Source organism: Ceratotherium simum, chromosome 11 (genome assembly GCF_057802395.1).
Source record: "Ceratotherium simum simum isolate JZ-2026a chromosome 11, ASM5780239v1, whole genome shotgun sequence".
Classification (NCBI taxonomy): domain Eukaryota; kingdom Metazoa; phylum Chordata; class Mammalia; order Perissodactyla; family Rhinocerotidae; genus Ceratotherium; species Ceratotherium simum.
The window spans coordinates 52585967-52613096 of NC_141910.1; the positions used below are offsets into that span (position 1 = coordinate 52585967).

A 27130-nucleotide genomic window follows, 5' to 3' on the forward strand; every position below is an offset into this window, starting at 1 on the left:
TTCACAGTCATGGGCCAAGCCCTCCTTGGCCCACTCCTTCTTACTGCTATTGCTCTGGAACAACCGAAGCAAACTTTCTGCCTGGAGTTTGCTTTCTTTTCTGCTCAGAACTATGCCAGGGCATTATCCAGCAGGCCAGATGTCTAGCACTTTTAATGACAACAATAATAATAATTTGCATTTATACAAGGTCTTTCATCTGGGGATCTTAAAGTGTATCACAAACAATAATTAATTCCTCTTTGTAACTCTGAGAGCCAGCTAAGTAGGAGTCCATTTGCTTTGCAGGTAAAGGGTATTTCCTGAACCATGCAAGATTTTGGGGGCCTCCCTACCTTCCCAAAACTCACCCACCCTCAAGGCCTGGCATAAGCATCAGGCCCTCCACAGAGCCTGCTGCTGCCAACCCCAGCCCACAGCCATCCGTCCTACCCACAGCCATTTGTCCTGCCTCTGAAGCTCCATAGCATGAGCTGTTGGGCCAGTCATTTGGTTCTAAGCAGAGAAACTCACAGTTGGAAGAGATCTCCGGATCCTGTCCACGGCAGGACTTGCCCCAACAGCACTTCTGAGGGTGATGCTCCAGGCCCCGCCTGAACACCTTTCATGAGCGAGAGCTCATGACTTAAAGGCATTTCTACTAGTTATAATGTTCTTCCCTCTCCTGAACTGAAATCTATCCCCTGGGAATCCCACCCATGGGTCCTACTTTTGCTTTCTAGAACAAAACAATCCTACATAAATTGTCTGGGGTTGCTGGTTGATGCTTCTTATATACACATTGTCTACTTCTGTGGTCACCCCTGGGCAGAGGTTGGCTCACACTCACTGAGGTTCAGCAAGGCCTTATGAACTGAATGACGGGGCAGCTGAGGCCTCCACCACACGCTCTGGGCCCCAAGGCCAGGCTGCCTTCCTGAGCGCTGTGGGCAGGAATTCCCCAGGTGTTGCTGGCTCTGGAGCCCTGGGTCTGCTCAGTTTTAAATGCAGCTCTTTAGATTTTTTCCCCCTCTGGTGAAGACATGGAAGGCTTCTGTGTTCACTTCTGGGGGCTATACCTCTATGACACAGAAATACCCTAATTTTCTGTTGAATGACTGACTGAGTGAATGAATGAATATCCTTCTTTCCTAAATCTATTCTTAGGCTTAGGCAATAATGTCAATTGCAGGGACCGGTTTTTGGAGATCAAGACAGACAATAACCTCTTCAGTTCTTTTTTTTACCCTTCTTTATCAGAATAAATGCTTGGTGCTAAACTGGAGAGAAGGAGGCACCAGTTGCTGAGCTGGGAAGTGTCACAAGGATAAGAGCTCCATAATGCTCCTCCTCTCCAAGAAGTTAGAGGCAAGGGAGGCCCCGGGATTGGGGAGGGGGCAGAGGAGCAAATGGAATCCTTTGCTAAGTTTATTTCAAAAAGCTAGGTCTCCTTGGGAAACCAACACCTCCTTGAGTGATTTCTGGGTCCTTGCTGGTAGCGTTATGCCTGAAAAGACACCCACCCTCCCTCTGCCAAGAGTACATTGTTTGGGTGAGATTTTTATCACAGTGGCTTACTATGGAAGGAATTTAGAGCAGGCATCAAAGGCTGTTTTTTCCTAAAACCTGTGCCCTTGTGAACATGAGGTTTGGCATGTGGTGACAGAGCCTCACTCTGCTTTGATTTCACCTGATTCCCACTTTCTGGCTTAGAATCAGGGGTGATCATTTTTGGCTTGGATTTGGCCTGGCTCATTGATTTGGGGGATAGTTGGGAGAAGAAAAATGGGTCAGAGAGGGAACCTGCCAGTGTCTCCCTGTGGCAAGACCACCTTGCAATCATTCCTACCTGATTTGGAGGGAAGAACACGGATTTTTGGAGTCAGAGAGAACTGAATTCAAACTGTCTGTCACTTAGTACCTGTGTGTCTTGGGGAAGGTACTGACCCACGCTGAGTCTCCGTGTATTTCTCTCCGATGGGCCCACAGGACGCATGCAGTTGTAGTGAGGCAACCGGGCCAGGCACAGCGGGAAGAATTCATGCCATGTTAGGTTCCTCTCCTCCTTCCCCGCCCCTCACCATACAGCTACATAAACACTCGGAGGAGCTCCTGTGTCACTTTAATTCAACAAACATTTATTGAATACTCCTGTTTCCGGGGGCCTGGGACACCTGGGACTATTGCCTAAGAGTGCCTGCACCTAGTGGGCATTCAGTAGTCATTGAATAAATAAATGAACTAACTTGACACTTGGTATCTTACAGTTTATAACATGCTTTGAAAACAACTTCGTTTTAATACAAACAACAATCACATGCATGAAATGGATACCATTACTCTCCTCCCACTGGATACATGAAGAAACGGGCTCGGAGAGAGCAGGTAGTTTGCCCAAGGTCAGGTGTGTGGTAAGGGCAGAGTGGGATCTGGATACCAGCCGGTGCCCTGCGACAGCCCACTGCCAGCCCTGAGGGGTCGCCTGTGCCTTCTGTGGCCACAGGCTTAAAGCAGGAAGGGCATGGCTCCAGGAACTCACGTCCCACTAGAAGGGCTCGGGGGCACCCACGTCCCACTAGAAGGGCTCTGGGCACTCACGTCCCCCTAGAAGGGCTCGGGGGCACCCACGTCCCACTAGAAGGGCTCTGGGCACTCACGTCCCACTAGAAGGGCTCGGGGGCACCCACGTCCTACTAGAAGGGCTCTGGGAACTCACGTCCCACTAGAAGGGCTCTGGGCACCAACATCCTACTAGAAGGGCTCGGGGGCACCTGCGTCCCAGTAGAAGGGTTCTGGGCACCCACCTCCCACTAGAAGAGCCCTGCTCAGCTATGCTCCTGGCCCCATGTCTTGCCATAGCACCTGTAGCTAAAAGTGAGGGGCATCGTCACGAGCTGGGTGATTTAGAGTAGTCAGTTTTTAAAATTGGAAACATTTGCTAACTGGGAGATCTCCCTCTCTCAGGTCCTGGGCCCCTGATCCCATGCCAGCACAGGGCAATTCTCCAGTGTGGACTTCACTGGGTTACCATCACCCTTCCCCACAGGGTGCAGCATGATGCCCCCGTCTCACCCTCTATTGCATCTTTCTAGGGCACAGAAAGAAGTGCTCTTGTCCACAGGACTCTAACCGTTCCTTAGCAGTGCTCTGTGCATTTTAGGGGCTCAAAACATTGACAAACTACATTCCCTCTTGTTCCTAGGAGCCTTTCAGAACCAAGAAAGGAGACAGGAAGTAGATACTGAGTCCTTGGCTACTGTGGGCTCCTAGCGTCTCTTTCTTCCCAATCCTCTAGCCTCTGAACTGCTGGGAACTGCTGATAAATGCAGAACGAAAAGGGTGGGTTAGGAATCTTTCAAAATTTGCCCACACGGCTGGCCTAAATACAATTTCCAATGTGAGTTGAGAGGTGGAAATCAGACCTGACCGCAAAGCTGTCTTACCCATGCAGAGTTCATAACAGCCTTCTCCAAACCACTCTGACAACACACCCTGCAGAGGGGGGCGTCCCGGCGGAATGTCGTCACCGCACACACCGGGCAACGCGTAACCCAATGCCTCGGGAGTGAGGTCAGCGTCCACCACCATGAGCTCGTCTATTCTGGACCTCTTAACACATTTCTTTGTGCTGCTAGCATATTACCTTTGAGATATAACTGTGTGGAAAATCATGTGCATTCCTTAAGCTGAGCCAGTTTTAGGTCAGAAGTTGGCAAAGGAGAGCCAAGATGTGGGCTTTCCAAAATAAGCACCTAAACTAGATTAGGGCCTCCAGTGCCTGCTGGGAGAGGACCAAGTCTTTGTGCTTGTGGCCACGGGGCACCCATCTTCCAGCCCTGAAACTCTGAGCCACCCTTGCACTGCAGCACTGCTGATGGGGACAGGTATCAATGGGCATGCCAGGTCCAGCCCAGGCTACCGTTTCAAAAACCAAGGCCAAGAACAGTTAACCTGTTGCTGGCCAGCAAGGCCCCTGTGAGAAGACCCCACAGACTCTAAGACACCAGGTATCAGGAGTGGCTGCTGCATTTGGGAGCACGGCTGCTGCACTTGGGAGCACAGCTTCTGCCCTGCACAAAGGTGTCTGGCCAAAGGAGAAAGCAGGGGCTGAAACCTAGCCCCTGCTCCACTCGCTAAGCTGTGTGTTCTCCCAGGGCTATACGCTCAGAGAAAGGGACAGATTTTTCTTATCCAAAGCTATTAGTCGAACTCTGCACCAACCCAAAGGGGGCACCTTTCTCTAGTCTGCACAAAAGTTTTTTATAGGCCAGGGTGGCCCCGATAAGAGGTTCATTCAATTCTGTGCTTTGGACTCCCTATTATGCATCTGAAAGGAACGTGGGTATGGAATGCATGTCACTGAGACACAAAGTTTATAAATTAGAATCTTGTTTGGACTGGCACTGGGGGAAGAAGATTAAACAGATTACTTCTTTCCTAGTCTCTGCATTTTTTAAGACATCTTCAGGACCCACTCCTGTTTTTCTCACCATGGCCACCAACCTACCCTGCCAGTTTGAGCTATTCCTGCCCCATCCCACTGCTCAGACTCGGGGACTAAAGCAAACAGAGACAGACCAAGGGTGGGGTGGATTTGGGCAGCCACACAGGTTCTGAAGGCAGCATTTGGCTCCCTTCCTGCCATGGTTATCAAGCAGATGAATCAGCATTCTCTTCCACGTGGGTACAAATGGGTGTCCCACCTTGAACCATACCACTGAATGCAGTCAGACCTACATAGCTGGGGTATCTTTTTTCCAAAACTGGTGGACACCATGGGTGCCAGAGCCCTCAGACCAATAAACAAATACAGACATATAGCATAATGAACTCTGTAAAAATACAGCAAAATAAGCCCCCACTCTTTGTAGATTTCAACAATCTCAAAGCCTGCTCTGTATTGTAACTACTACACAGGAGAGGCCCCCTTCTATATAGCCCCTTATTAGTTGCCTCAGGAGCTCTTGCTGTAAAAGAACTGCCACAAGTTCAAAAGTCATAGAAAGGTGGATTTGAAAATTCTAAACATCCTCTAGTCCAGGGATCAGCAAACTTTTTTCTGTAAACGGCCAGAAAGTATTTTCAGCTTTCCAGGCCACATACTCTGTCTGTACAACTCACCTCTGCCCTTGCAGTGAGAGCAGCCATGGGAAATATGTAAATGAATGGGTGTGTCTATGTTCCAATAAAACTTTATTTATAAAAATAGTCAGCCGACTAGATTTGCCCTTAGGCTATTGTTTGCTAATTCTTTATCTAGTGCAACCCCTTTATCTGCAGAGGAGAAGTGAAGTGACTCCTTCAGTCACAGGACCCACCCAAGACCATCCAAGACCAAGATCTGCATGGCTTGGAGAGAAGAAAAGAGATACTGCTGCAGGCCTGAGAGCCACCAGTATGGAAGGCCAAACTAGCCACTAGGATAACTGAAGATTTTGATTTACACGTTTAACTTCACCAGAAAGGGCCAAAATGCCAGTGGAAACTCACAGGTTAAAATCTAATAAGACTGGGACGGACAACCCATGTATCAAGCTCAGCTTGCAGAGATGTAACCATTGGTTAGATCCTCATAAGTATATGCTGCAAACGTTCATTCATCAGTTGTTTAAGGCATAGTCTTAAAGTGTCTCTGGTGAAGGGCTGGAAAAAGGGGAAATAAGGACCTGGAGAGCCACTGGCACTTGTCTGTGAACAATATGAGAAGAAAACAGCAAATTCATTTTTTCCAGTCAGCAGCTAGTCAAACATCTAACAGTACATAAATGGTCAGAGAGGACAAACCCTCCCGTCCAGGGCTAAGAACAGGTTGTTTTGGCTGTCAAGCATTTCCAAACAAGTTTTCTTGGTCTCATGACAGGTTGTGGCAAGAACAAGAAAATAAAAAGAGTGGAAGATCCCATGATCGCTGCTTCAGGCTTCCACGTGGGCTGGCTCTGCCTGCACGGTCAGGTTTGCTTTCAGAGTGTGCAGATAAAGCTGGTCTTAGGGCTAATCCCCCCTCGCCAGTGATACCATTTAATCAAGTGATTCCTCTAAGAAGTCTCTGGCAGCCAGATAATCATTCTAGTCTGGGAGGAATAGGTCAAAGTCACTCTTAAGCCCAAGGGCGCTATTTTGCTCAAACCTACGCCCTGCTTTGTTTTAATTTTCACCTCATATTACGTGGACAAATTATTCCTCTGAAACTGAGGTTAAAAGCCATCTGCTCTGAGGCGGATTTTTCCATCTCAACCACAGAACACTTGGTCAGGGTGGGGCAGAGATCAGCAAGGAGGCACTAACAGGGAGGCCAAGATCAAGCTGGTCTCAGAAAGTGCCATTAACGCCCCACCAGTAGTGATCTCGCTCTTAGGGCCTTAACAAACTCTGCCTGAAGGAGATGATGTCAAGGGTACAGCTGAGGGGCTGGCCTAGTGGCGCAGTGGTTGACTTCACGTGCTCCGGTTCGGCAGCTCGGGTTTTGCGGGTTCGGATCCAGCATGTGGACCTACACACCACTTGTCAAGGGACAATCTTCCTCAAGCCAAAAAAAAAAAAGAGGAAGATTGGCAACAGATGTTAGCTCAGGGCCAATCTTCCTCACAAAAAAAAAAAAAAAAAGAGGATACAGTTGAGTGTGGCAGCACCAGAGGATAATGCAGCCAAGTGGAGATCTAGAGACGACTGTTATCAAGTAATCCAGAGAAAATGTTCAGAAATCAACCAAACAAAGTGTGCTTGGAATTCTCAGGTCCCCTAAATTATTACTGAAGAACCCAAGGTAGCAGACCCACACTTAAGTTCAGACTCAAATTCTGATAGCTGTGCGACCTTGGGCAAAGCACTTCTCTTCTCTGGGTCTTCTTTGTTTCACTTCCAAAGTGAGGCAGCTGGATTGTCCTTCCAGCTCCAATCCTGTGATCCTCAGACTCCCAGAGCAGGGAGCATTTGGTCAGTCACTACCACTCCTGCTATGGCCATCTCAAGTCACTCACACCACAAGAGACAGCTAAAGTTCCCACTTTTAGCTATGTCCCTGGAAGAAACTGTGAAAGAGGGCTTGCTCTTATTCAGTGAGATAAGCTATCAGACCACAAAGGCTGTCTTCATTCTGCCAATTGTCTGTGAGAATGTTCTGGAGAAAGAGGGCCAAGGATATATGCAGACTGGTATAAGACATCCTTCCCCACTTTACCGCTACTCCCACCCCCAAACACACACAGTGGGACCCATCAGTATTTAATGTATCTACCCAGGAAGTGATGTGAAGGCACTGCCCAAGTCTGCTGCACAGAGCATTTATCACCCAAGGAAGAAGACTAGAAGGCCAGTGGGTCCCCCTTCCCCAAACAGGCTGGTAGATTGTTCTGACTGATTCTTGAGGTGTCCCTCCATACAGGATGCCCACATAAACTTAACTTTCAGATGAACAACAATAAATAATGCTTTAGTATAAGTATGTCCTAAATAGCGCATGGATATACTTATACTAAATTATTTGTTGTTCATCTGAAATTCAAATTTAACTGGGCATCCTGTATTTTTAACTGCTAAAACTGGCAAGTTTAACTCTGGAGAACAAGTGTGGGTCTCTGAAAGCCCCGGGCACTGAGGTGGTAAAGGGGGGGTGAAAGGGCCCAAGACAACATTGCTTTACAGTGTTCCACAAGTTTGACCAAAGAACTTAGTTTTTACTGCCTTTCTTAGTATTTCCCAGGCCAAGAAGGATCTATTATGATTTATATAACTATACCAAGGCAGATCATTGTGTCAATACGTAATCTGTTAATTTAAGAAAAACCTTGTTGCCTACAGAAAAAAAAGATAAAATGTCTGAGCATGGCAGTTAATAACAACAGTCACCTTTAACTGAATACCAACAATATGCCAGGCATTTTATAATCATTTTCCCCTTTAACACCCACAATCCCCTCTCAGAGAGGATGGATCTGAGAATCCCTCTCTGCATTACCCTTATGTACAGATGAGAAAACCAATGTTCACAGAGGTAACCAACTACTACTAGAAAGAGTAGAACTAGGATTTGAATTCTGGTTGGTCTGATTCCAGAGCATGTGTTCCCTCCACCCTGCAAAACTCGGCTACCTGCCTCATGTACCAGTACCCTCTTCAATGTACACTGGCCTACCTGGAACCCCCGTGCTTCCTGGCCTCTGGGCTTCTGAGCAGCCTATTCCCCCTGGCAGGAATGTCTTCTCTCCATCTCTACACATCAAAGCCTACCCATCCTCCAATGTCAGCTTCCTCGATCTCAGGCAACAGCCATCATCTCCTTTTCTCAGGACTCCTACTGTGTTCCACCTGCACATTGCACATGTTGCTGCCTTATAAGAGATTTATTTATGCAGAATTTTCATCCCACCTCTAGTTCAGTAAAGGCAGACTGTGTCCCACACACCACTTAACATGGTGCCTGATACCTACTTTGAATTCAATATACATGTACCGATGATCTGGACCTAATCAAAATGTCTGCCACTACAAATCCACACTGGGGCATGCCAAACCCGAGTGTCAACCAACGCAGAGAGCCTTGAGACTGCAGTTCTGAATAGAGAGCTGAGCTCAGTTGCCTGGCAAATTTGGGATAACTCAGGCAATCAATCTGAAGTAGAGAGGCAGGGCATTAGAAGGGCAGAATGCCAGTCTAAAAGTTGGGAAACCCAAGGTATGTTCTCAGCTCTGATGCTAAGTTAGTCTGTGATCTTGGACAAGTCACTTCACTTTGTGGGGCCTCAGCTTCATAATCTGTAAAACAGGTGTAATGGCAGTACCTATCTCATAGGGTTGTTATGAAAATTACAGGAGTTAAAATATATAAGGCATTTACAGCTGTCCTGCAGTGGAAGTACTCAATACATATTTATTATTATTATTGTTGATAAGATGATCAGGAGGGACTGGATGATCCATTATCATTTATTTTGGAAAAAACAACATAGTTTTGCCTTTACATATATGTTCCCATAAATTTCACTTTTCTCAACAACTAGAATGACAGTTTAAGGATTATCCAATTCCCAAAATGATCAATAATGGAAAATTCTGGTTTTCTAAATTTTGATTTTTACTTTTAGAAGAGCTGCAGAGCTTCCCACTTTGCAATTCTGACTTGTACTCAGTGGACTGAGTAGTTAATGCCACGGATGGCCCCATTGTCACAATAGAATCTCAACCAGTGACGGATCCAAAAATCAATCAGTAGGCTTTGTAGTTGGGGATTTTCAAAACAGGTGGATGAGTTTTAACACCTGGAGGGTGGCAACCCTGTGTGTATGTGTGTGTGTTATGGTCCCCAGTGCTTTGCACATACTCTGTATACACTGTATATAGCTCTTAAGCGTTTGCTGAATGAATTACTAGCAATAACTTAACTGCAGAAACCATTGTTACACTTGATTCTTACCATCATGGCTACCTTAAAGTCTGTTCTTCTTACGGCCATGGGATCTCTACCTGGCAACTCAGCCCTGACCATCCAGGGCAAACAAGGAGGCAAACCACTTTTTCTCATCAGAAGTGACTTTGAATTGTGGACTAGCCTAGATCACTCTAGCCTCACTTCTGCTTTCTTGACTTCCATTTTCCATGAGGCATGACTAAGTGCCAGAGGTTCTGTCTGTCTGGGAATATAGTAGTCACTGGAATTTTCTGTCATCTTCTCAGTGTGCAGCTCCCTTTGGTTTGGAGGCAGCTGTGAAGCAGTCTCTCCTTTGGCCTGCTCCAATACAATACCCCTTTTCTTCTTTTGTCCATTGATTCTAGTAATAAGTTTGGCCACAGGAATGTTTACCTTCCCTTAAAGGTACTCCATGCCAGGTCTTTACATTCTGAGAAGAGCTATTTCTGCTCAACAACACCCTGGGCTTTCCCCACAGCCACAGCAACTCTCAGCCTCCCAGTTGAGCCACTAGGAAGATGGTTCCCATGCCAGGCCACTCCAAGGGTAAGTGGATGGGGACATGCATGCAGCCATGCTAACCTCCAGCCCTTGACTCCACTGTGCTGCTTCTGTGAGGAAGGAAGCAGGAAACAGGCAGAGAAAAGGTGGGAAGTCAGAGGTGGCTTGGGCAGGGTGCTGGACCAGTGATCAGGGGGCACAGGGTTCCAATCTTGGTACTGTATAGCCTTGAACAAGTTCTTCCAGGAAATGAAAATGATGAATTGGACGTCAAGTCTATGCCAATCACTGTGCTAAGAGTTTTACAACAATTATTTCATTTAATTTCCACCATAATGGTTAATGCTTACCACACTTAATCTTGGCTGAACTAGATGATCTCTAAGGTTCCTTCCACATTCTATGTCCTGAGACTGGCCCCCATTGTCACACTTACTTTCCCAGATGCATTCCTGCTTGGTCATCCGACTTAGCTCTGCTATTGGCTGTGGATTTTGCAGGTCACTGGAGTAGTGGTAACTGCCCCAGTGCCTGCTCTCTGTTTCTGCTCACTTTTATAAAGCTTCTATTTTAACAAGTCATGAATCTAGTTCATTTTCACAGGTGGCCCCTGTGCTGAATGATCTGACAACAGACAAGACAGAATCCCATTTCTGCAGAAGCAAGGCCTTTGCTTGTCATTAATGATGTGCACAGAATGGACAGTCCTGATTGTTCTTTGATGCTTCCTTTTTTTCTAGAATTCATGCCTTAATGAGAAGTGATAGAAACAAGCAGCTTGGCCCTGCTGCCTTGGCTGGACTCCACATCACACATGACAGCCCTGAGCAGCCCTGACGGCACCTGTCAGAACCGAACAAGCACATGAGAACAGTCAAGCCTGATTCCCAAGAATCTGTTTTACCTTGACATCTGAAAATGTATTACACCTAGAATTATTTTACAGGGTGTGTGTTCAGGGCATATGTGCGCACGTTCTGCAACTGAAGTGTTCTATAAATATCGGATACGGGTTGTACAAAAAACCACCACGTACATAGTGTACTTAATTCCATTTAGTAATGTTTTCAATTTGTGTCTGACCTCTGGCAACAGAGATGGAATTTTCTCAACATGAATAAAGAAGTATGCTAAGCTATCTTAAACACAATTTTCACTCAAAATCCCAGAAATATATTAGAGCTTAGTGATCATCAACTGCTAGCCCAGAACTTTCAGATGAGGGCACTGAGGCCCAGAAAGGTAAAGTGTCTTTCCCAAGATCATGCAGGAAATTAATAATGGTGCCCAGATGAGACCCAGGTCTCCTAACTCCCAGGCCATTATTCTTTGCTTCTTCTTCACGTACTGTATGTTTCTTCTTCCAACAATTCAAAGGCAACCCTGGTTCCATTAATAAGCGGATGCTTCCATTTTGGTATCCAATAAAAATCCAAAACCAACTGCTCTACTCTTTCCTTTCTGACTCTATAAGACATCTGTCTATTTTTCCAAGAAGGAAAATATGAGACCATAACTCACAAACAAGGAAGTAGCTGTACTTGGTTATCACGAGCATTTTCCCAGTGGCTGGGAGGGATAATGGGAACCCAAGTCTGAGCACGCAGCAGTAGCTCTCACAATGGCACAACTAAGTTCATTTCCCTGACAAAGACGTGTTGACCTTCCAGTTAGTCTTTCCATGTGCAGCTCCTTCTAGCTTGCATGACAGAGACCAAAACGTAAACCCTAACCCTGTTTTCCACTGAGAAAGCAGAATGGACCGAGGAGTTCAGGCCTCAAAACAGCCCTCACAGGGGCCAAAGAATGGAATCAAAGGAACCCAGGAACCCAGATGGAGGGTCTGGAAAAGATGGCCTGAGGGGTCCTGCTGAAGGGGAGTGAGGAGGCTGAGCTGGGCTGTAAATGCTCTGTGCCTGGTACAGCCTGGTCTGTGCAGGCTGAAAGGATGGTAAGCAGCTCACTCTGGGATGAGGGCTGTATTAGCAGTAATTGATGGCCAGGCTTTTTAATGGAGCTTATCTCTTCACAGCAACAGATGTCAGGTTCTAATAAATAACATGTTCTCTCTGACCTACGCAATTTGGAGAGGATGCCTGGATGTCAGGCAGATCTGGATTCCTCCCCATCTCTGTTGCTCTCTCTTCTGAAAGGAAAAACAAACCAAATCCCTTGAAGATACTCGTCAAAATGATTCTCTTTGAGAGTTCAAGGATCCAATAAATTCCATGTTACTTATTTGCTTTATTTTTCTCTTCACAGCTTCTGTATTTCTAAACCTAGGAGGGATGGGTGAGCTTGCCCACGCAGGAGCCAGGTGTGTGGGTGAGTGGAGGGCTTTGGTGACCGCGGCCATCCTCAATTCCTTGGTGGGCTCACCCTTACTGGTTCCTTTCCTGTCCTCTCAGGGTACTTGGATCACCCAAGCTACGCCAGCCTGGGCCTGGAAAATTCCCTCTTCTCTCCTGAGGGGAGTTCAGCTAAGATGAGGTTGGGATTTTTTAAAGGGAACTATTCTGAGGAAACTCAAGGTGAAACAAAAGACAAAACAAAACCCATGAATCATAGCAGACGTTGGGCTCCCAGGTGCTGTTGCTAAGGTCCGACCCAGAGGGGCCCCTGCGGCAGAGCTTTCTGGGAGCTCAACCCCGCCTGCTCTGCCTTCCTCAGTGCTCTCCCTGCTGCCAATGACCCTTCCTGCCCTAAGTGGCCCACTTCTACAACTGCTCCTCCTTGCAGAGGGGCTGTGGGGGTTAGCAATCACAGCTGGCCACAGTTCTTACCTTCCTGGTCATCCCCCTACCCTTGGGTGCCAGATGGGAGTTCCAGAAATACAGACACAAAGGGGAGGAACAGGGGTGAGTGGAGGGGAGTAGTGGTCCAGGGAGAGGGAGAGGGTTGCAAAATCCCCACCAGGGTTCTCCCTAACACTGAGCGGTGTCTGGATACCTGGTTCCAAAGCCGGCTCAGCCGGGACTCCCTCTGGCCAGTTTACCAAGCACAGGGACTGCCTGACTCCACCGCTAAATCTCAGCAGAAACACAGCATCATTTGACCTGGCTTAAGGAGCTACCGATGGGGGAGCGAAGAAGTGAGTGATTAATTTCTGGGGAAACAAACACATAAACAGGTTCACATCATAACCACTTATACTTCAGGAACACCTCTCCCCCAGCCCTGCCTTAGCCCCCAAGACTTCTCGGGCCTCAGGGCCCCTGTGACCGTGCAGTGAAGGACCCTCTTAGAACTGGGATTTCTACCGTTCCCTGGCATCCCAGGGGTCCAGAGGGGGTTCAGAGGTCACAGTAAGGCATGAGGATGGGGAACAAATCAGGTGGGGACATTTAACACCTTCTCGTGAATCAAGGAGAGGAGATAATATTTTTATCTGTCTTATTTAAAGGACTAATGCATGAGACTGGATTGAAGCATTTGGCAGCTAATGAGAAGTTTGAAGAAAACTGTGCCTTTGGGAATACTAAGGTATCAACAATGGAAAATAATTGATACAGTCCAAAATGTACCTTTTTTTTTAATTCTTGAAAGAGAATGTTATTCTGCAAAGACAACTGGATGACAAATAATAAAAGTATGCATGGTGAAGAGTAACATATGGGAAATTATGGATTGCTTTCGGAGCATTTAGATTGGTTTCTTTTTTTTTTTTTTGTGAGGAAGATCAGCCCTGAGCTAACATCCATGCCAATCCTCCTCTTTTTTTGCTGAGGAAGACTGGCTCTGAGCTAACATCTATTGCCAATCCTCCTCCTTTTTTTTTCCCCAAAGCCCCAGTAGATAGTTGTATGTCATAGCTGCACACCCCTCTAGCCGCTGTATGTGGGACGCGGCCTCAGCATGGCCGGAGAAGCAGTGCGTTGGTGCGCGCCTGGGTCCGAACCCGGTCCGCCAGTAGCGGAGCCTGCGCACTTAACCGCTAAGCCACAGGGCCGGCCCTAGATTGGTTTCTAAATAAAAAAATAACATCTCTTTCTGACCTGGAGGCAAGAAGGGAAACAACAAATGGTTTTAGGAGGTTCATGATGAATTACGCCCATGTGTTGACTGAGAAGCTATTTTTTGAAATATTTTTTAGTAATTCCATTTATATAATGGATTTAATGTGTGACAAGCCATTGCAGTAGGTAGTTTTGGGGTTAAATTCTATTCTAAGAACCTACTTAGGCTTCTAGGATCAACCTGATACTTTATACAATGAAACTCAAGGAAAACTCACTCCATATATTCATAGATTTATCAGACTAGAAAGGATTATAAGAAATCATTTGATTCATTCTTCTAGATAGACCTAAAGCTATGTATAAGATACCAAAGTAGGTAATGAATGGGTTCAGTTTTTTTTTTTTTAAGTGATAGCTGGTTTTATGTAGATTAAACAACTGAAGGATGGATTTTTCCACTTTTCAAACTGGTTGTGCTGGCACCAAGTAGACACAACCACAGGGGAAAGCAGCCATGAATAGGGCAGCCTAGAACTTAAGAATCTCTGCCAAGTCACTGAGGCTGGGGGACTGTTTACTGGGGTGCATGTGAAGATAGCAATGCTGACTCTGCTATCTTTTAATTAAAAATCTTTTTTTTCCGCCAGGGATGATGATGCTGATAGTTAACATATACTGAATGGTCACCATGTGCCAGACTCTATGCCAGACAATTCACCTACATGACCATGCAGTAGGCAGAATTATAAGATGGCCCCCAAGATTCCTCATCCCCTGGTGTACACCTCCTGTATAATTCCCAGGACTGTGAAAATGATGGATTTCTTTCCTATAATTGGCTTATATGACACGGAACAGCTGACTTTAAGAAAGGGAGATTGGGGCCGGCCCCGTGGCTTAGTGGTTAAGTGTGTGCGCTCCGCTACTGGCGGCCCGGGTTCGCATCCTGGGCGCGCACTGACACACCGCTTGTCCAGCCATGCTGAGGCGGTGTCCCACATACAGCAACTAGAAGGATGTGCAACTATGACATACAACTATCTACTGGGGCTTTGGGGAGAAAAAGGGAAAAAAAGGAGGAGGATTGGCAATAGATGTTAGCTCAGGGCCGGTCTTCCTCAGCAAAAAGCAGACTGGCATGGATGTTAGCTCAGGGCTGATCTTCTTCACAAAAAAAAAAAAAAAAAAAGAAAGGGAGATTAACTGGTAGGCCTGACATAAGCAAATGAACCCTTTAAATCTGGGTCTAGAGGTCAGTGACACAGAAGTCAGAGATTGGAAACATGAGAAGGATTTGATGCACCGCTGCTGAGTTGACATGGAGGGGACCACGTGGCAGGGAATGGCTGCCAGCTGATAGTCAGTAAGGAAACAGGCATCTCAGTCCTATAACCACACGGAACTGAACTCTGCTGAACGAACAATCTGAATGAACTTAGAAGAGGCCACTCGCCTCATCTGAGATAGCAGCCCCAGCCAACACCTTGATTTTAGTTGTTTGGGACCCTGAACAGAGAACTCAGGCATGTTGTCCCAGACTCCTGATCCACAGAAACTATGAGATAATAATTTGTGCTGTTTTAAGCTGTTAAGTTTGTGGTAATTTGTTAATCAACAATAGAAAACCATACACCCCAGTTGATACTCATAATAATGCTAGAAACTAGCTTCACCATTTTATAGATAAGGACACAGACTCAGGGAGATTATGAATTTGCCTAAAGTCACACAGCTTGTGAGCCGCAGAGACAGGTTTAAGCCCAGCTCTGTCATGACCAGGGTCAGTGCTCTTGACTGCCACATGCATTTCCTCTCTGTATTTATGTTACTGAACTGCCAGGCCTCTGAGGAGGGAGGCTTGAAAAAGTGGTAAAGAGAATGGGTAACTCCATCTGTCTACCTGGGTGTGGATGTGCAAAAAAGGTCAGAGGCCCTGTGTTGAGCCCTGACTGCACTAGAAGTTAGCTGTGTGCCCTTAGGTAAGTCACTTAAGCACTCTGAACCTCAGTTTCTTTATCTGCATGAAAGGCAGTGAGGATTTCTGCACTGCACCCCTTGCAGGGCTACAGTGATGATCCCATGAAGTGTGTGAGGGTGCACTGCAAATGGTGAAGTCACAGGGCAGGCAGAGGTACGTTTTTGCTATGCAGGTGTAGCTTTCTTTTCTTGATGACTGTGAGTCTCAGCGTCCTCTACATATAGGTTGGATAGGGTCTCTGATGGCTTGTTCCAAGGAAGATACTTAAAAATACGTGTTTTTTTTGGAAAGGAATTGATTCTCCATTACCTTTATTTGTAAATTACAGAATAAAATAAAATGTAATTTTTCTTTCTTTTCTTAAATTCTTTAAAAGTCAACTGACTGTTAAAAGCCAAAGTAATAACAATGTATTGTGGGATTCATAAGATATGTAGAAGTGAAACGTATAAGTATAAGAGCACAAAGGATAGTAGAAAGTATAAAGAGAATTACACTGTTTTAGGTTTTTACATTATACTTTAAGTGTCATAACATTAATTCATGGTAGACTATGATAAGTTAAGGATGTATTTTAGTGTACTAATAACTAAAATATGATACAAAGAGCTATAGCTAAAAATCCAACAGAAGAGAGAATGGTGTACTAAAAAATACTCAAATCAAAAGGAAGATTTGGAAGGGAAGAACAAAGGAATAAAAAATAAATAAACAAATAGGGGAAATTAAACAACAAATAGTAAGATGGGAGACTTAAATTCAATCAGCTCATTAAGTATATGAAATGTAAATGAACCAAATACTCCAATTAAGAGGTAGAGATTATCAGACTAGATTTAAAGAAAACTAACCTACAACAGGTTTCCTTGAAATACAGACACACATAGGATGAAAGAAAAAGGATGAAAACAGATATACCATACAAACAATAAGCATAAGAAATCTGGTGCAACTATATTAATATAGACAAAGTAGACTTCAAGTCAAGGAGTATTACCAGAAATAGAGAGAGTTATTTCATAATGATAGAATGCCAATTTATCAAGAAGACATAACAATTCCAAATATATATGTACCTAAATAACAAAACTTTAAAATACAAAAAGCAAACATTGATAGAACTACAAGGAGAAATAGACAAACCTAAAATCATAGGTGGAAATTTTAACCCCTCCTTTCAGTAACTGATATAATACACACACACATTGTAAGGATACAGAAGATTAGAATACCATTAACAAGCAATTTGACTTAATATGTATATAGAATACTATACATCAAAACTGCAGAACATGCATTCTTTTTACTTACCAAGATAGACCATATGTTGGGCCATAAAACAAATCTCAAGTGATTTCAAAGATTAAAATCACACAATTATGATCTCCAACCAAAACAGAATTAAATTAGAAATCAATAACAATAAGATATCTAGAAAAACCCCCAAACACTTGAACTTCAAGCAGCACAACTATTAAAAAAAAACCCATAGTTCAAAAACAAATCACAAGGGAAATTAGAAAATATTTCTAACAAAATGACAATGAAAAACAACATATCAAAATTTGTGGGATGCAGCTAAAGCAAATCTTAGAGAGAAATTTGTAGCTTTAAAGGCTTATATTAAAAAGAAGAAAGAATTAAAATCAATAATCTAAGCTTCCACTCTAAGAAGCTTGAAAAAGAAAAACAAATTAAACTGAAAATAAGTAGAAGGAAATAATAAAGATAAAAGCATAAACTAATAAAACAGAAACAAAACCTGGATAAAATCCACAAGGTTAAAAGTTGCTTCTTTGAAAAGATTAGTAAAATTGATAAACCCCTAGCTAGACTATTAAAAAAAAAAAAAGGGAGAGGAAAAAAATACAAATTTTCACTACAAGGAATGAAAGAGGTTACATCACTATGGCTCCTACAGATGTTAAAAGGAAAATGAGGGAATATTAGGAAACAACCTTATACCAATCAATTCAACAACTTGGACGTGATGGATAAATTCCTTTAAAAAAACCCCACAACTTGCTAAAACTAACATAAGAAGAAATTTTAAAAATCTGAATATCCTTATATTTAGTAAAGACATTGAATTTCTTCCCACAAATAAAACTCTATCAAATATTTAGGAAAAAAATAGTGCCAAACCTACACAAACTCTTTCAGAAAACAGAGGAGGAAGGAAAACTTGCCAATTCATTTAGAAAGCCAGCATAGTGCTGTTAACAAAATCTGACAAGGACAACATAAGAAAAAAATTTCAGACTAATATCACTCATGAACATAGACATAAAAATCTTAACACAATTTTAGCAAATCAAATCTAATAATATAAAAAAGGATAAAATATGACTGAGAAGGGTTTATTTATCCCTGGAATGCAAGGTTGGTCCAACATTCAAAAACTAATTAATGTAATTCACTGCTTTAATAGAATAGAGCAAAACTATAGGATCATGTCAATAGAAGCAGAAAAAGCATTCTACCGAATTTAACCCCCATTCATGATAATAACTCTTAGCAAAGTAGGAATGTAAGGGAATTTCTTCAATCTGATAAAGACATCTATATAAAACCTAATGCTAATATCAACCTTAACGTGGAAATAAAAGGCTAGATGTCTGCTCTTACCACTTGCGTACAACATTGTACTTAAGATCCTAATCAGTGCAAGTAGCTAAGAAAAAGAAATTAAAAAACATAAAGATTATAAAGATTGGAAAGAAAGATATACAGCTGTTAATAGATGATATGACAGTTTCTGTAAAAAATTCTAAGAAATCTAAAAAAAGCTACTAGAACTTAGTAGTAATAGTGAATTTAGCAATGTCATAGGACACTAGGTCAATACTCAAAAATCATTTGTATTCCTATATCCTAGCAACAACTGGAAAATAAAATCTAAAAAGCTATCATTTACAATAAAAGCAAAAACATAAAAAATATGCAAGACTTCCACACTAAAATCTCAAAATATTTCTGAGAGAAAATAAAGAAGACCTAAATAAAACCATGTTCATTGATTGGAAGATTCAATATTGTTAAAATGTCAATTCTTCCCTTGTTGATCTACTGATGCAATGCCATCCCAATCAAAATCTCGGCAGGCTTTTTTTTTTTTTTTGAGGGGGAGTTGGGGCTGGAATTGGCAAACTGATTCTAAAATTTATATAGAAATGCAAAGGATCTAAAATAGCCAAAACAATCTTTAAAAAGAACAAAATTGGAGAATTTACATTTTCTGATTTTAAGAAATATTGGTATTGGTATACAGATAGAAAAATAGATCCAAGGAAGAGAATAGAGTATCCAGAAATAGACCCACACATATATGGTCAATTTATTTTGACAAAAGCATGAAGGTAATTCAACAGGGAAAGACAAGTTTTTTCAACAAATGTTGCTGGTACCTGGATATATATAAACAAAAAATTAACTTTAGCCTCTATCTAATACCATACACAAAAATTAATCTGAGATGGATCATAGACCTAAATATCAAACCGAAACCAAAGCTTCTAGAAAAAAAAATAGGAGAATCTCTTCATGACCTTGTGGTAGGCAAATAATTATGAGGATACAAAAAGCACTAACATAAAAAGAAAACATTGATAAAAATAGATTTCATTAAAAATAAAAATTTTCTGTTCATCAAAAGACACCATTAAGAAAATGAAAAGGCAAGCTACAGATCGGGAGAAAATATTTGTAATATATGACCAGTATATAAAGAACTCTTAAAACTCAATAATAAAGACCAACAACCCAATTAAAAATAGGCTAAATTTGAACAGACACTTTGCAAAAGAAGATATACCAATAAGCACATGAAAAGATGCTCAACATCATTAATCATCAGGAAGTCAAAATTAAAAACACAATGAGGTATCACTTTATCCCCTTTAGAATAGCTAAAATTAAAAAGACTGATGATACCAAGTGTGGGAGAGGATATGGAACAACTGAAACCCCGTATATTGCCTGTGGGAGTGTAAACTGGTATAACGACCTGGGAAAAAGTTTGTCAGTTTCTTATAAAGTTAATCATACGCATACTCCCACTCCCAGGTATTTACCCACAGAATTGAAAACATATGGCTATAAAAAGGCTTATATAAGAATGTTCATAGCAGCTCTATTCATAAAATCCCCAACTGGGAACAACCCAAATATACATATACAGATGAATGGATTAATAAATTACGGTATATTCATATAATGAACTATTACTCAGCGGTAAAAGAGGAATGCTATAACAGATAAATCTAAAATAATTGTGTTGAACACAAAAAACACAAAATAGTACAATCTGTATTACTCCATTTATAAGAAGTATCTAAAAGAGGGAAAACTAAGACAAGGTGATAGAAATCAAACAGCAGTTGTCTTGGGGGTGAGGAGACTAATTGGAAAGGGGGAGAAGGTAACTTTGTCAAAACTCCATTCAAAGATACATTTAAATCTGTCCACTTCAATGTATGTAAATTACATTGTATATAAATTACACTGCAATAAATATCTTTAAAAAGATATGCAAAGCCCCTGCCTTCAAAGAACTCACAATTTGATTAAGGAAATGAGACATAAACAAAGATGTGAAAAATCAAAGAACAACACGAAAGAGATTTCAAAGCAGCATATGACCAACAGTCAACCGAGATTAGGAAGAGGGGAAAGAGCTGCCTGCAAGTCAGCACGGATGGGGAAAACCATAAAGAAGAATGTTGAAGGATGAAGAGATTTGAAGGGGCAGAAAGCGGGCAGGAGGAAAGGGGTGAGCAAAGGCACTGTGGGACAAAGCAGAAACTAAACCCAAGGGTCTTACACAAGTCCACTCAGTGACTGACCCTTCATATCAAGCCCATCCAGTAGGCAGGGGTACAGACTTGTTTTACAGGAAGTTCACAGCCCTGCCCAAGGCCACAGAGCTTACAGGATTAGAACTTGCGATAGGAACTGGGGCATGCATAACCCAAAAATCTGTGCTCACCCAATAGAGAGTATTTCACTTGTGAGGACAGAATTTGCTGGATGGCCGAGAGTAAGAAGCACATGTGGTAGGAAAAGCCCTGGTCAGGGCCAGAAACGGTCCTTTCTCAGTTCAGATGTTTAGAATTTTCCTCTACAGGAGGGAATAAACAGCTGACTCCACTCAAAGGGCTCTACTGCTGTTCATAAACCGTGAGAGTGTTTATGTCATGGGTAGAGCTCTCCAAGTGAATTATAGCCTTTTACGCACTGTGTACATACAATATTTTCACGGGACAAAGAAACAGGGCGTGTAAGGAATGCTGCAGTTGACCTTTCTCTCTTTCTATCCTTTCTCTCCAACCTTCTGCACCAATTTCGTCTACTGCAGGCCAGCTCTCTGGTTGTGTTTATCCATTACCTGGCCTTCTGACACAGCCCAGGGAAGTTACTCAGTTCAATTTAAGAAGGGAGCTTTTAAACTATTTCTTCTTCCTAGTATGCACTGCTGGCTTTCTCTTTTATTACATTTAAAATGGATCCATCCTCACTACAGTGGAAAGCAGATTTTTTTAACGTTACTTCAGATGTTTTCTTTAGACTGGTGTTAACATAAAGCAAATGTCTCTTGCAACTCTGAACCAATTTGTTAAGATAAACAGGCTTCACTTACAATATTCCTATACTGAAATCATAGGCTTGTGGTCTGCAACTCCTTAAAGACTCAATTCATACATGCTAAAATGTCTACTTAAGAAACACATGCGCGCACATGCACACACACACACACACACACACACAAGATAGCTTTGCCATGGAAACCACAAAGACACGTCTGGTTCAGACTCCATAGCACATACCACAAATAACAGCCCATCTTCTGAGGGCAGATCCTATGTATACACAGGGAAAGCCCAGAAAATTAAACAACTGCAATATCTTGAACATAAAACTTACTTTATCATCCCTTTTTTCAAGTCTATTTCAAGATATGTAAGTCTTAATCATTGTTATTAGTTATATTTGCATATGTTTGTGTTTTTTCCTTAAATAGAATTTCAGACTTGGGCATCATAGATAACAAGGGAGACAGGGCACACTGAAGTTTCAGATAACAACAGCTCTGGATTCCACATATGAATCTGGGGAGGCCTGGATTTCTAGAGAAAGCCCCTCTGTCATTATTTAAAAGAGCCCCAATCCTGCTACAAGTGAAGGTCTTGTACTACAGAAAGAATAGGAGATGCTAGGAGGCACCTGGGAGGGAAAGACGTCTCAGGGAGGAGGAGGCAAGAGCAAGAAGTCCTACTAATCAAGAGTATTCTAGGTCTGGAAGGCCAGGTTTTGTTAGCAGGTACTTTAAAACTGGCAGAAGTTTGAAATGATAAAGGCTTTGATCTCTCCTGCTAGGCTATAAATTCCATGAAGACATGGACAATTTCTAATTTGTTTATCATTGTATCCCCAGTGTGGAGCACATTGCCTGGAACATGGTAGATGCTCAATAAATACTAGATGAACAAATGAAGAGGATGCTTAATATTCTTCATTTGTGTGATTCTTTGGATCTGATCATTTTTCAGCTGGGATCACAGGTGTGAGAATATGGCTCTTCAGAGCGATAAAATAATAACCACCTGCCACTCTAACTATGAGTTATTTTTGGAAACTATGATTTTAATCCACTGTTGCTTCAATCTAGGAAGCCATGGTTCATGAAGACTAGTGTTCCAGATATTAAAGTCTTACCTATACCATATGACTGGTGAAAGCTTTCTACACATAGTTATATCTCTAAATTCCAAACTCTAGCTAACTTCAACTTCTGTCAGATTCCCAATCTACTTTCATAGAGATTTTAACAGTTCTAATCTATTTGTGTAGCCATTTATTCAATCAAGGAAGACACAGGCCCTACCTTGGACAATGGCTGCAGAGATACAAAGATGTTTATAATTCACTCTGTTCCTTCAAAGACATTACAGTTCCATATGAAAAACTAGGTACTGGATCCATGTATTGACTACTAAGCATAAATTCTATTTGTTTACTGTCAGATGAAATTTTCCATTTAAAAAAATATGAAAAATATGAAAAAATATAAAAGTAGCTGCCAACATTTTCATCATCAACACCATTTATCCACAACGCCAATTCCTATCTAGTATTTCTTCTCTAATCTAAATAGAGAGGCAGATTTCAGATAAATCCTGTAACTCATTTAAAAAAAAATCAATCTACTTGATGAGGCTAGATCAGGGGTTGGCAAACGTTTTCTGTAACGGGCCAAATAGCAAACCTTTTTGGCTTTGCAGGCCATATGTGGTCTGTTGCAACTACTCACTCTGCCATTGTAGCATGAAAACAGCCATAGAAAATAAGTAAAGAAATTGGCATGCCTGTGTTTCAATAAAACTTTATTTACAAAAACAGGCACACGGCAAGATTTAGCCTGCGGGCAGTAGCTTGCCAACCCCTGGACTAGATAAACAAAATGTTCCTATTTGTAGGAAATAACAATAGATTCACTTACTTTGCTCTTTTGGCCATTTCATTTCCATCCCATCTGGGGCTGTATGGATAATTTTTTTGGGCCTGGGAATAAAGCTGTCCACTGTTGGTAAAGTGATAGACGGACTGGAATGTGAGAGTCGGCTGGTCTCGAGGGAAAAACAGTGGCAGGTCAACTGCAAGGAAAGAAGAGAGGAAAAGAAAGTTAGGTCTTAAATGCATCTTACAACACATTTTTTTGGCTAAATCTGAATGTTGGGTACAAGACTCTATTCGAACCACAAATACTGGTTGAGGCTTAGGTAAAAAGTATGGAGAGAGGCAACAAGAAGCACGAGATGCCTCCCCTGCCTTCAAGGAGTTTACAATCTAGATAGAGAGGCAAATCACACATAAATGAAAATTAAACCAATATTAGGCATAATGTATAGATGCTGAAGGAATGCTATGAAATGGCTACAGAGGCTGGGTACTCTATCCATCTGAACTTCCCCTATGGCACTTACTTTGTCCAGTATTCCATGGAGGAGTTAGTTACATGCCTGTTTTAAGTCTCCGTTATAGCATCAACTCTAGACACGTTAGGCAGTGTCTTCCTCACCTAGAATTTGATGGAAGAGGTGGGACGGAGGCTGCCCTTAAAGAATGGATTTGGAAAGGGGCTTAAGAGGGCAGGTGATAATCTTTCTATTTTATAGGCTATGGCAACTGGACCACCAGAAAAGATAAAGTTATTGCTTAACTTCCAATCAAGCAGTGAATTTTGATATTGGGTAGTTTTACATTTTTCCACATGTGTTACCACATACATCTCCTAAACCAGTAGGAGCTCCCTAATGGAATTCAACAGGGACTAAATACTTGTTACAGTATAGACTGATTCTAATATTTGCTGTTAAGTATTATGTGCTCTATCTGTTCATTTTGTGGTTCTTGAACTCAATTTTTAAAAATAAAATGACTTCCTGTTTTAAGTTGAGGCAAATCATTATTAAAAACACAGAATGTTTCAATAGCACATTCCTCAAGGTATATACCGTATATTTGTGTGAATGTTATCCACGTCTAGAACAAAGAACAGGCACATTAATATATAAAAAATAATAAGAAAAATGTGTATAGAACTTTCTAGCTTTACAGAATACTTTTACATACTTTATCTAATTTGATACTTATAACTCTGTAAAGCAGACGTTATTTTTACCATCTGCATTTAACAACGAACAAACTTGAGACTCCAAGAGGTTTATTAACTTGCTCATGCCATAGCTAGGCAGAGGCAGGACTCAAATCCAGTCCATGATTTAAATCCCAAGCTCCTTCTACTGGGCCATCCTGCCTCCTGCTCTGATGGATACTGGTCTAACCTGCTCACAACACACTCACTATGTCAAACTACAATTTAGTAAGTTCAGGTCTCTACTGTGAAGAATGTACGAGGTTCATCTCTTTGGCTACATGAGACAAGTATATGAAAAAAAAAAAAACATACTAGATAGTTATGCATCTATCACCACGCCAGTTCAGGGTGACATTTGACTTGGACTAGGCCCTCTAAGCACCCAAAATGATTTCTTGAAGGAAAAGTTAGGTTTGTAGCAAACTTTAAAAAAAACAACAAGACACAAAAACTTGTCCAGTTGGTAGGCCTCTTAGCCCTCCGAGTGTATCTGACTCTGACTCAGTGCTGCAGGGGGTTTCTACATATGAATCACACCACCACCAAAGAAAAGTGGCAAGACTTTGAATGTCCACTCTTTAGTCACATTTTCCAAGTGCCTCAATGCAATTTCAATACACGACTATTTGTGCCAAAACAGAGATTCAGTAACATATAGGAACAATACAAAATATGAAAAACAGACTGACTCAAATTATAAACAATTCAATTCAGAAAACCCTTTTGAATCCCTTCATATTACAAAGCATGATCTATAACTTCTTCAGTCATTTTGGATAAATATTGCTTTCTAAAATTAAGTTTATATCTTTTCTGATTACTCATTTCATTTCCTCCGATTTATTTTAGAAAAAAAGTGTATTCACATATACTTTAATTTGACTTTGATTATGTTTATATTATATATAAATTCCCAAATATAAAATGAGATTCAGATTAACCCCCAAGGCAATCACCAATAGGGTGATTGATGAAAAGTATTTACCATGTAAGTTTCCCTTCAAAAAAGCAATAATTTTAAATAATAGAATTCAATGGCAAAAATTTACAAATTTAAAGTAAGTACAGTCACCATTCAGTAGCAAAGTAATACAGATAATACCACAGGCTTCATGACTCTTGAGTGACCAGCTTTTCTGGGCTTTGAAATGCATTATATTTTTTGTTCCTGTTATTTTGTTTTGTAGAAAATGAGTTGCTGGTATTTTGATCAGCTGAAAAATGATCTTCTCACCTAGTTCTGAACCGTCCACTCTGGCTCCCTAAATGCCCAATTAAGATCAGAACTAATTCCAAATGTGAATGCAAATTTATTTACCTAGGCAAGTGAGTTGTTCTGATTAAAAAAAAAAAATTGCCAGCCAGCTATATACTGATATGTACCAGGATTCCAAAAAAGCATTGATTACATGATTATTTCTCCATGCAGATTTTTCTAAAAAAGTATATTTGAAGCCAATATTAAAATTTGAACACAGTGGCTGGATCATTAGGGGAGCAGGAATGCTCACAGTATTTCAGAGATAAAATTGGTAATCCACATAATAATTCACATATAAGCAAGTAAAAAATTAGAAAAATATAACTATCTTGCTCAACTAAGTTGTATCCTGTCTATATTAGTCAGCAGTCAATAAAAGGATGGCTTCTTTAAAAATATTCTATGCATAAGAAAAAGTTAATAACTAAAATATTTTTGAGAAATTCTTTGCATTTTTCTTGTAAGAATGATTTGAATGGTACAAATTAGTCAGAATTAAAAAAAACAAAACTTGTTTTCCTTATCCCCAAATGCTTCTGTCACTTAACGTTTGCCTATAGGCTAATTCATGATTTTCTGACACGCAGTAAAATAATGACTTTAGGCCTGTAAACAGCTAACCTGCTCTGAAGGAACTCCTGGAGTTGTAGGCAGTTTGGGCTCATAGTTTCAGCTATATCAAAACTGAACATTTTAACCATTTGCTTCATTAGAACCCAACCCGCCTACTAGCTCAGGTTTGATTTCTGGAGTAGAATCATTCCATTTGGTTCAAGTTACTCATTGTCAGTATTATTTTGACTATTGCTCCTGATTTCCCTCTTCCTGTACACAGAGACTGAAATTTGGTCAGCTTTCTATCCATAGAAGGGATGGTCCTCACTTGTTCAGTATAATTTCAATAACCATCTCCGAAGCATTCCTTTCTTCAAGAACTTGTTGAGACAAGTCACACCCAAACACTTCTAATTCTGCAGCACCTGGGCATTTCTCAGGACTCATTCACAGAGCTCTGCTGCCCTGGCAGAGGCAGGAATAATTAAGCTCTGCACCAGCTTGCCTCATACTGGACAGTCGCTGCAGTGACGAGTCCCACTGGTCACAGTCCCAGAGCTAGTGGCGCTCTCCAGGTGCCCACCATCCCTTTGGGAGGGAGCTGAAAGCACCTCTACCTAAACCATGCTGAGGTTCAGATGGATAGACAGTTTATCTTCTCTGGTAAACAAGCTTAACCACCCCAAATGCAAATCCTTTCCCCATGAGAAGACTTCATTAAAGTTGTATCTAAGTTCACAAGACTCTAGAAACTCCTCACTTCTCCCAAAACTTCAACAATGGAAATATGACCCTGAACAGCCAAAAGAAACGCCATACTACATGTCTGATCCACAGG

General features: G+C 41.8%; 1 protein-coding gene across 4 annotated transcripts in view; it reads right to left on the reverse strand.

The window, feature by feature from the left end:
- Nucleotides 1-27130, reverse strand: part of BABAM2 (BRISC and BRCA1 A complex member 2) — a 460673-nt gene that overhangs the window by 23764 nt on the left and 409779 nt on the right. For all 4 annotated transcript variants that reach the window (XM_087436974.1, XM_004418193.3, XM_087436975.1 and 1 more), the window contains one exon: nucleotides 23319-23472. In XM_087436974.1, the coding sequence (XP_087293100.1) occupies nucleotides 23319-23472 (154 nt within the window). The remainder of the gene's footprint in view (nucleotides 1-23318; nucleotides 23473-27130) is intronic.